Below are 12032 nucleotides of genomic sequence, written 5' to 3'. Positions count from 1 at the left end.
CCTATGATACAGGTGAATGTGGGGGGGAGAGAGATTCCATTTTTGATAGATACAGGTGCAACTTCCTCAATTTTGAATCAAGATTTTCTTCCGAATCCGGAAGATATTTCAGAACAAACAACTTTTGCTGAGGGTTATGATGGGGTAATTCGAACACTGCCATATACTGTGCCCCTAGAGGTCTCATTAGGACCTAAATGTTTTGCATCCAGATTTTTGTATGCCAGAGGTGCCCCAACATGTTTGTTAGGAACTGATGTCCTAAAGAAATTAGAAGCTAACATCAATTTTAGGGAAGATGGCACAGTTATACTGACTATCCCTGATGATGCAGAAACATTAGAACAATATGTTAGAATTCAGGCTTTTGAGGATTATGCTGAAGAAAAAGAGTACACCACAGATCTAGACCTCTCAATGGTCCCAGAAACACTGTGGGCACAGGGTGACACCGATGTGGGACTATTGCATATCTCTCCTGTAAAACTATCTGTGCAACCAGGAACTGTTCTCCCACAGCTCAGACAATACCCTGTGAGTGCCCAGCAGGAACTAGCGATTACAAAACAGATAGAGGGATATAAAGAGAAAGGAGTTTTGGTAGAGATACAATCACCTGCTAACACTCCTCTGTATCCAGTCAAAAAGAGAACTCTTGATAAGAGTTCTATGCCCAAATATCGTATGGTACATGATTTAAGAGAAATAAACAAAGTTCTAGATCCAATCACCCCAGTTGTACCCAATCCTCATACGTTACTATCACAGATACCAGCCAGTTCTCAAGTATTTACTGTAATAGATCTTTCAAATGCATTTTTCTCGGTTCCTTTACACCAAGATAGTTGGCATTTGTTTGCATTTACATTTAAGGGCAAACAGTTGGCGTGGACACGCCTTCCACAGGGAATGATACACTCCCCTACTCTTTATTCAAATGCCCTACAAACAGTCCTTCAGAGGTTTGAACCCGAACCACAGGTAGTAATTTTGCAGTATGTGGATGACCTACTACTTTGCTGCCCAGATCTAGAAACTGCAGAAAGGTCCACTGTGAGTTTACTATGTTTTTTAGAAAAAGAAGGGTGTAAAGTGAATAGACAAAAGCTACAAGTTTGTCAGACCAAAGTGGTCTTTCTAGGTCATTGCATTTCTCAAGGTAAAAAGCATCTTACACCACAAAGAACTGAAGCAATAAGACAGATGAATGAGCCTAGAAATCATAAACAGCTACGAGCATTTTTAGGAATAGTGTCTCATTGTAGACAATGGATTATACATGCCAGTCAACTAATGCAACCACTGTATGACTGTGTAAAAAGTGAACCTTATTTGTTGACAAAAGAAGGTCAGATTTCGTTCCAACAATTAAAAGATGCCCTTGTTTCAGCTCCAGCGTTAGGGCTACCAGACTACACCAAACCGTTTCAGCTTATGGCTGCAGAAGTTGATTCCCATGCTACAGGAGTTCTTACCCAGAAGCATGCAGGGAAACAAAGACCAATTGCATATCTTTCAGCAAGGTTAGATCCCGTAGCTAGAGCAGCGCCAACCTGTGTACGTGTAGTTGTTGCTGTCTCACTATTGTTGGACAAAGCATCAGAAATTGTCCTAGAGTATCCACTCACAGTTCAAACTACACATGATGTTTATGGGATATTAAACCAGGTCCAACCAAAACACATTTCCATGGCCAGACATTTGCGGCTACAGTGTTCTTTGTTGCTCCCCTCTACTATCACATTTGCTAGGCTTCAGACTCTCAATATAGCTACACTGCTACCTCTCGAGTCTGAAGGGGGGAATAAGGACACTGATCCACACGCAAATTTTTTCCCTACAGACACACATGATTGTACAGAGCTCATTTTACAAGAAACGGTAGGCTTACCCAATGTATCCGAAACACCACTTCAAAATCCAGATTTAGAGCTGTTTATAGATGGTAGTAGGTTTGCAGATGACACAGGTAACTTCCATACAGGGTATGCAGTTGTGTCAGAATCTGAAACTCTCAAAGCAGAACCACTTCCACCGAAACAGTCTGCACAAGAAGCAGAACTAACAGCATTGATTGAAGCTCTTAAAATAGCTGAGAACCAGACAGCTAATATATACACTGATTCTAGGTATGCACATGGTATTGTGTTTGATTTTGGAGTAATCTGGAGAGCTAGAGGTTACATGACAGCGTCAGGACAACCTGTAAAACATGCTTCTCTGATCAAACAGATCTTAGAGGCTGCACAAGAAACAAAAGAAGTAGCAGTAATCAAGGTAGCTGCACATGTGAGACTCGACACTAGGGAATCTAGGGGAAATGATAGGGCTGATAAAGCAGCCAAAGCAGCAGCTGTCAAACCCTTACAACAGGTTCATACTGTAAACCCCACAGAAAATACTGAAGATAGACTGAGACAAGCACAGGAAGATGCAGGAGAAGAGGAGAGGGACAGGTGGAAAAAGGAAGGGGCAGAAGAACAAGCGGGAATTTGGAAGAAAGATGGACTAATATGTCTACCTAGAGCCTGGTATCCGATTGTAGTTGGTGGACTGCACCACCCTACTCATGTGTCTGCAAATGCAATGACACTACTGGCAAAGCAAGTCTGGTTGGCTCCAGGTTTTGGCAACTATGCAAGAGACTATTGTGCTGCATGCGCTATATGCCTGGCACATAATCCCGGACAGACAACAAAGACCCCTATGAAGCACCACGTCCGACCTCTCTACCCGTTTCAGCGATTACAAATAGACTTTATCCAGCTGCCAAAAAGTAATGGGTATGAGTATGTGTTGGTATGTGTGGACATGTTCTCGGGGTGGCCAGAGGCCTATCCAGTTCGGAAGGCTTCAGCTAAAAACACTGCTGTAAAGCTAGTTGCCGAACTGATACCCCGTTACGGTCTCCCTGAAGTGATCGAGTCAGATAGGGGTACTCATTTCACTGGAGAAATATTTCAAAATGTACTGAAAATGTTGGGTGTTGAAAGTCAGTTACACACTCCGTACCATCCTCAAAGTTCTGGTAAGGTGGAACGCATGAATGGAACTTTAAAATTAAAAATACAGAAAGCCATGGCTGAAACAGGAAAGCCTTGGACAGAATGCCTTCCACTGGCCCTTTACTCAATACGCAATACCCCAAGGGGTAAGACTAAACTGTCTCCATATGAAATTTTGTTTGGCAGGACTGCCAATTTAGGATGTTATTTTCCACAGCAACTTGTGTTAAATATTGAGTCATTGACTTCTTATGTGCAAAATCTTCAGAAACAATTAACTAAGGTGCATGCACAAGTTTTTGCTTCCCTTCCAGATCCTGACAACACAGAAGGAAGTCACAAGTTGGAACCAGGTGATCAAGTCTATGTAAAAAGACACACCAGAAAGGCTCTAGAACCAAGGTTTGACGGACCCTTCCAAGTCCTGTTGACAACACCTACATCAGTCAAGCTTGAAGGAAAGGCATCATGGATACATGCAAGCCATTGCAAGAAAAGCAGTATAAACTCATGATATTGATGTTAATAATGATAACCTCAACGGAGGCGTGGGATAGACTGAATTCTCTAGCCCCTTTGAACAATAGATTCGTACAACATCATAGAAAATTAGTGCATGACTTGTTAAACAATACACAAACCCTGACAGATTGTTGGATCTGTACCCATTCGCCGGTATCAGCCACAAGTATACCTTTTCTAGCAGTTCCCGTATTAGCAGAAGAAATATTCGCTTGGCCTAATTGTTCAGACAACCTGGCCAACAACCAAATTGGTAATGCTAGGCTGTGGAATACTACAATCGCCATACCAATTGTGGGATGGGTAGAATTTCCTTGGTGGCAGGGTAATCTCTCAGGGAGTAACACACATCTACAATATTTAGCATTTAGGGGAGGAAAATGGGTACCTAGAAATAAGACTGGATTAACTAATTTAGGACAGGTCCCCACAGAAAATCTACAGCTTAGTTTCAGTACAACCGTCCCCCCCTCTGATGCTTTCAAACCTGTAGTATTGGAAAGATACATACATACTAGAAAATGGAAACATTCTAAATTGTTCCCCCAAGGTGATGCAAACAGTTGTACAAGTAAGCTGGGGAACCTGGTTTGTAATGAATCCAATGAGTATATCAAAGGAATGCCTGTATGTGGGAATCCCGCAGCCGGGTACTGTAGCCCCTTGGGACAAAAACCCTCTTGGTGTATGCTTCAGAATGTATCTAGATTTGTGGACTTGGCTCACAGATTGGTATTGCAGCACTCAGCTCTATGGGATCTGCCTGAAGGTACATTTTGGATATGCGGAGAAGGAGCATATAAATGGCTTCCCGTAGGTATAAAGGGTACTTGTACATTAGGACGCCTAACCCCGGCTACATTCATAATTTCAAATAAACAAGTGAATATGCAAGCCGTGCCCAAGCACACACTGTATAAAAGAGCTGCAGATAACTCACCACGTCCCTCGGGGAGGCCACATATAGTACAAATGGGAATTCCTAACAAAATTGCTAGTACCATTTTTATTTATCCTATGTTAACACAGATGTGGGATAAATTAGTTAGAGCCACGGATTATCTAGATGATCAGATCTGGGATATATTGGATATACTAAACACTAGTGTAGCTGTACAGAATCAGCTTATAATAGTCACTAACCAACATACCCTGGTATTGGATTACCTAACTGCCTCACAAGGGGGTATGTGTCAAATCATCGGACCCACCTGCTGTCATTATATAGACCCGAATAGTACTATGAGTATGAGATTTAAATTAAAGGACGTACAACGACTCAGAGATCAGTATGACAAAGACAATGACCAGAATAAGGATAGCTGGTGGTCAGATACCTTTTCTTTTCTTAACCCAGCCAACTGGTTCAGAGGAATCGGTGGGTGGGTTGCTGGGATTATGCAGAGCATAATACATATAGTTATGATTATTGTAGTCATATACGTACTATTCCAGATTGTGCTCAAGAGTATCTCAGTATGCACAGATAAACTTTGTGTAATAGATGCAAGAGTATAAAGTTTTTTTTCCTTCTTCTCTTATGTTATCCTTTGCTAATACTGATTATTGCGCTTATTTTGCTATCCCTTTGTAATATCTGTACTTATTGCAAAACAAAGAAAAGGTTGCGAGAGTTAAACGGAAGAATTAATACTAGATTTGATTCTCTTATTGAATACAAGCATGTACATGTGTAATACCAAATAAAGGCTTTGTCTTTGGCCCTGTGGTAATAAAATAAATAAAAGAAAATGTCAAAGGGGGGAATTGTGGAGATCAGACTGAACTAAAGGAATCCATCTTGTCTTCTTCCTGAGAAATCTCGCTTACAACAAGATACATTTCTGCTGACTTGACATTTCCTTTTATGGAAGTAATCATGTGTGCATTCCTTCTTTCAATAGCAGCCTTTCATTCACCTTCCAGATGATGTAACTTTCTACTGATAAAGACTGGTATAGATTGTTTATGTAAGAGATAGTGAAATATGAGCGCTTGTGCGCATGTCTGTAAAAGAATAATTCTTTTCTATATAAAGGAAGGGCAAAGCCCAGAGAGAGAGATGTGCTCCTGGGCTTCCCCTGTATATGATCACACAATACCTTGTTTGCGTGTCATTTACTCAGGATCCCTACCTCTAGTAAGCCAGGGACTGAGAAGGACTTAACAGTTGCACGAGTATTTAAAATCAAACTCCAAGCCGTGCTTAACGAGATTTTGAAAAAACACATTTTTGGCCGTGTAGTTGCCTATGTGCATGTAATAGAATTTCAAAAGCATAGACTACCACACGCTCACATGCTCTTAATCCTCAGAGAGGAAGATAAACCGAGGGAAAAAGAAATAATTGACAAATTGGTCTCTGCTGAAATTCCAAATGAGACAGCAAATCCAAAACTGCATGAGGCAGTGATGAAGCACATGATTCATGGCCCATGTGGCAAAGATCAACCTGGTGCTATATGCATGGCAGATGGTCAATGCGCAAAAAAATTCCCAAAGGAATTTAATACAGAGACAAACCCCAATGTTGAAGGTTACCCACAGTACCGTCGACGCAATACTGGGATGGGTAGTTCCATACAACCCCTATTTATTACTCAAGTACAATTGCCATATCAATGTTGAGATATGTGCTTCAATAAAAAGTGTTAAATATATTTTCAAATATGTATACAAAGGACATGACTGTGCCAATATCAAGTTTGATACATTAAACTGAAATAGACCAGCCATGTACCTAGATTCTCAATATATAAGCGCCACTGAGGGCGTGTGGAGAATCAGAAAAAATACAATGCATGATGCCTCACATACCATTAATAGGTTTGTTGTTCACTTTGAAAACATGCAGCAAGTGTTTTTTGAAGATGGTAATGTGGATATGGTTATTTCGTACTCAAAAGCCTCTACTCTGCAGGCTTATTTTAAGCTAAACAGAGTTGACGCTTCCACCCATCAGTATTTGTAGAGTGAAATCCCTGAACACTATGTCTGGGATAGAAAAGCTCTACTAGAAGGTTGGAAAAACGAATGGCTCAATTTGTGAAAACAATTGCCCGAATGTATACAGTCTCTTTAACAGATGGTGAGCTTTATTACCTATAACTCCTTTTACGTCGCGTAAGAGGAGCAAAGTCTTATGCTGACTTTGCTCCTCTTACATGATGTAAGAGGAGCAAAGTCTTATGCTGACTTAAGGACTGTCAATGGAGTCGTACATGACACATGTAAAAACGCATGCATTGATCTTCATCTTTTGGAAGACGATTCCCAATGGTATAACGGATGCAATAACTTTCCAAATGCCCTACCAACTTCGCAAAGTATTTGCTATAATTTGTGAACGTGTGGAACCAGCTAAACCATTGGCATTATGGCAAAAAATATAAAACCAAATTTATGGAGGATTACACCAGGCAGAAATTGCTGAGCAACTGGCTCTTCGTGATATTAATGAAGTGCTCTTAAGCAATAAAAAGTCCTGTGCGGACTACGGATTGCCAACTCCAGTAAATGTTCCAGATGAAATACTGGACCAACTGAATTATGCAGTAATAAAGCAGGAGGCTGAGCAATTGAAAGCTATGCTTAGTGAAGCTCAGAAATCAGGTTTCGATGCAATTATGCAAGCAGTCAATGCTGCACCACAGCCAGACGATACTAGCTCACACTGTATTTCTCTGGACGGCCCAGAAGGCAGTGGGAATACATTTTTGTACAACTGCTTGCCCAAGACACCACAAGCAGAAAAAAAGTTTGTTTGCTCAGTAGCCTCCACTGGATTGGCGGCTACATTACTACAAAATGGTAGCACCTACCATTCCAAGTTTGGCCTTGGAATTACAACAAATGAGACCAGTGTCAAAAATTAAGCCAACCTCACTTCAACCAAAGGAGCTTAGGGAGTCATCTGTCGGTTTTTGGGATGAAGTAACAATGACTCCCTGTTTTAATATGGACTCTATGGATAATTTGTTACAGCAGAATATGAGAACGTCTCAGGACTAGGTTGAGTATAGCTCAGGGTTACTGAAACTTGGCAATGGAGAGTTGTGAAATGTATAAGGTCTACCAGAAGACACAAGTGAAATCCCGAATTCTTTTATTGAAGAGGGTAATTTAATTACAGCTATTTTTGGCGGCTCAATTGAGATTACCGATGCAAAGGTAGAAGCAATTGCCAAAAAAGCAATTCTTACGCCATTGAATGATGACGTTCACACCTTGAACGACAAAATTCTTAGTCAAGTTCAAGGTGAACACTCAACATATCGCTCCGTGGACACAATTGCGGAAGAGGAGGGTGTAATTCTCACAGATTACACTGTAGAGTTTCTTAACTCTTTGAATCCCACTGGGATGCCTCCTCATGAACTAAAGCTGAAACCAGGAGCTGTAATAATGCTCCCGCGTAATCTTAACAGAAAGCGTGGCCTTTGTAATGGCACAAGGCTTTATGTAAAAGCTTAAAAACAAACGTTATTCGTGCCGTTGCCTTAAATGGAAAAGCAAAGAGTCAGACAGTTCTTATTCCAAGAACTCACCTGATTTCCAAAGATAAAAACTTGACAGTCCAGATGCAACGGCGTCAGTTTCCTGTCATGTTGGCTTTTGCAATGACCATCAATAAATCTCAGGGACAGTCCTTGGATATTGTAGGAATTTATTTGCCTCTCCCAGTGCTTTCACACAGGCAGTTATATGTGGCTTCCTCCAGGGGAAGGAAAAGCCAACAAATAATGGTCGAAATATTTGAGACACAGAAGCAAGGTAAACTTATTCCTAAAATTGACAAATGGTTTACTGTCAACTGTGTGTACAAAGAAGGCTTTTATTAAGCTTTTTAACAATTGTAAAAGCCAAAAAATGTTGTACGCTATTGTACGGCGGGGCCTTGGGGGCAGATCCCAAGTGCACTCAACCATGTGAAATAGCTTAAGGTACCTTCACACTGAGCAACTTTCCAACGAGAACGACAGCGATCCGTGACGTTGCAGCGTCCTGGATAGCGATCTCGTTGTGTTTGACACGCAGCAGCGATCAGGATCCTGCTGTGACATCGCTGGTCGGAGCTAGAAGTCCGGAACTTTATTTGGTCGTTAGGTCGGCGTGATTCGTCATGTTAGACAGCAAAAGCAACGATGCCTGCAATGGTTTTTCATGGAGCGAACAACCAGCGAGAACGATAAGTGAGTCGCCGTTACGTCACTGGATCGCTCCGGCATCGCTCAGCTGTTGCCGGTGTTTGACGTCTCCTAGCGACCTAAACAGCGATGCTGCAGCGATCGGCTCGTTGTCTATATCGCTGCAGCGTCGCTAAATGTGACAGTACCTTTACACTCAGGAACATTGAGAAATAGCGCTACCGGATAGCTCTACCCGTTCATTTCCTTTAGGAATGGGGCTATGGGATAGCTCTACCCGTTCACTTTTTTCATGGATAGAGCTATCGGATAGCTCTACCCGAACAGTATTAACTACAGAGCTTTTTCATACACAAGGTAGGAGTGTCAGGAGAGGTACACCAGGTATTTATGTTTGCTATTAGTTTGCACATACGCCAGTTTGGTGCGTGGGTACACCCCATTGCGTGGTTCGTAATCACCGCGCGTGCCCAAAGGGCCCGCAATCACTCGCACAACACTAAAAGCGGACCACAGACATTTGCTTGTGGTCGTGTGACACTATCCTGCCTTTCTGCTAATATCCTGCTAATAGAGGCAGACCATGCGACTACTATGGTACACCTAGCCTCCCCTGCATGGTATCGCACTTTCAGCTGTATCAGCATCCTGAGTGCCAAAACAGTTGAAAGCAATGATGGAACAGGGAGCTGTCAGCTCCGTCCTCTGTGCATCTGACATCCTAGTGCAGCAGTTGCAATTACATCACTACATCACGCCCACTGTGCAGAGCTTCAGACCACACATTGCATGACCAGAGCAGCGGAGGGAACAAAGACAGATGAGTATTTTTTTTCTTTCTTTAAATGAATGGGAGCCCTTATACAGTATGCAGGGGTGCACTATACACTATGGAGGTTTGTGTGGGGGCCATTACACAGTTTATAGTCCTATGTGGGACCATTATACTGTTTGGAGGGCTATGTGGGGGCCAGTATACAATGTGGCGTGTTGTGACCATCATACTATGTGGAGGTTTTGGTAGGGGCCATCATACTGTTTGGGGACCATTATACTATATGGAGGGCTGGGTCTGGTCTAATATACTGTGATAGGGTCACTGTAGGGGTATCATACTTTGGGTGGAGAGTGTAAAGTAGCATCATCATACTGTGCGTGGGCAGGATAATGTGTGGGAATGCAAAAGAGGGGTGTCATACTTTGTTTGGGGGGCACTCTTATTGGAATCATACTTTATAGGGGCCAGGAAAGGGGAATCAGTTTGGTGCTCATGGCCTGTGCAGTCTCTTTTCATAGAGAGATTCTGGCTTGTCTCTCTGTCTGTAGCTCCAATACAATCCACTCTGGTCATTTCATTTTCCCCAACTGACTGACTAAAGTAAATACCAAGCCTGGTTATATGCAGAGCTATCCAGGTGCACCTAATCATAACCTTTGGTGCTAGGATTTAACCCTAGCCTACCTGGCTTTGCTACAGCATGTGCATGTATATAAATTTGCACATTTTTGTATGCTGCCGGTGAGAGCACACAATAAAGATTTAATGGACTCTGGAGCATTGGCATTTCTTGAAGGGCTTTTCACACCATAGACATCTCAACAAAATGAGTGGCTATCATATGCAGAGACAGATAGTTGGTTTCTTCCCGTTAAAGTATATGGGAGTCACAAAAAATAATTTAAAATACAAAGGTATATTTTTTGAGGAACCAACAGCACAACAATATTGTTATTTCTCAGCCTGAAAGGGTCTACATCTATAGACACGATCAGACTGTTTTTCATAGTGCATTCCAAGTTGAGTATCACATGCCTTACCTGGCACAGATGGAGGTGTATGGTTGTCTATCATTACATCCTTGTACAGATCCTTGTGTCCTTCTATATACTCCCACTCCTCCATAGATAAATGGACAGCGACATCCTGACATCTTACAAGAACCTGACACACAATGATACAGTCATTAGAAAGACGCAATTTCTTATCCTGCACTATTTTGGAGGAAATTTCACGTTTAAAAGTCATATCTAAAATTGTTGGCAAGATGTAAATTCACTATCAATGGTCAAGAAAGGCACACATTAGTAAAGCTAAAGAATGTAAAAGGCATCAAAACAGTAAAAAAAAATAGCAAATGTACCATTACATAAATTAGGCACAATTCTTAAAGCGGATGATCTGAAATTAAAGTTGATTTTAATCCTAAATCTCTGTCTATGAAATTAAATAATCTACGGTATTCTCTTTTCTAATATAACATATTTTTCAGACTATAAGATGCACCTTACCATAAGGTACAGCCCAAGTTTAGACAGCAGAAAATAGGAAAAACATTGTTTCCTATTAATTAAAACTTCCTCGGCGATGTAAAGTGGAAGGGTCATTATCACTAATTTTAATGTGCTAGGGTAGAATAGGGAGGTAATAAATGTATTGTCAGTATCTTGCCTCAAAAGTAGTTTTTGACCACATATGAGGTATCGGTATACTCAGGTGAAATTGCTCAACAATTTTTAAGGTCCATTTTCTCCTGTCACCGTTGTGAAAATAACATTTCGGGATAAAAGAACATTTTTGTGAGGAAAATGTGAATTTTTTGTTATGGCTCAACGTTCTAAACTTCTGTGAAGCATCGGTGGGTTCAAGGTGCTTACCACACATCAAGATAAATTTCTTGAGGGGTCTAGTTTCCAAAATGGCGTCACTTGTGGGGGATTTCCACTGTTTAGGCACATCAGGGGCTCTCCAAACGCGGCATGGCATCCACTAATTATTTCAGCATATTTTACATTTAAAAAAATCAAATGGCGCTCCTTCCCTTCTGAGCCCTGCAGTGTGCCCAAACAGTGGTTTTGCCACACATTTGGGGTATCAGCATGCTCAGGAGAAGTGGCACAACACATTTGGGGTAATTTTTTTCCGGTTACCCCCTTTGATAAAATAAAAAAATTGGGGTCTAAATTAAAATTTTGTGAAAAAAAGTTAATTGTTATTTTTTTTCCTTCCACATTCCATTAATTCCTGAAGGGTTTTGAACATCTTGCAGGGTGCAGTTTTTAGAATGATGTCACTTTGGGGTATTTTCTGTCATATAGATCACTCAAAGTCACTTCAAATGTGATGTGGAGGCATTGAGAACCTTAGGTATCCATGATTACGACCACTAGCAGCTAGAGAACTGTCACTATATCAGTGGTCATAACCATGGATACCTAAGGTCCTGCAACGCCTGTACGTGAGGAGAGAGACCTAACAAATCAGAATAACTATACTACATTTCTAATTGGAGGTATTTGCTAATATTATTATTACACCTACTACATATTTGGATAGGATCACCGCAGCTGAACTCCAAAA

General features: G+C 41.3%; 1 protein-coding gene across 1 annotated transcript in view; it reads right to left on the bottom strand.

Annotated features, from left to right (window-relative positions):
* Nucleotides 1-12032, bottom strand: part of LOC138666769 (oocyte zinc finger protein XlCOF7.1-like) — a 143530-nt gene that overhangs the window by 93017 nt on the left and 38481 nt on the right. The window contains exon 4 of the mRNA XM_069754941.1: nt 10493-10616. Coding sequence (XP_069611042.1) covers nt 10493-10616 — 124 coding nt within the window. The remainder of the gene's footprint in view (nt 1-10492; nt 10617-12032) is intronic.

The sequence above is a fragment of the Ranitomeya imitator genome, chromosome 2 (genome assembly GCF_032444005.1).
Source record: "Ranitomeya imitator isolate aRanImi1 chromosome 2, aRanImi1.pri, whole genome shotgun sequence".
NCBI lineage: Eukaryota > Metazoa > Chordata > Amphibia > Anura > Dendrobatidae > Ranitomeya > Ranitomeya imitator.
This window is presented reverse-complemented; position numbering and strand designations above follow the sequence as displayed.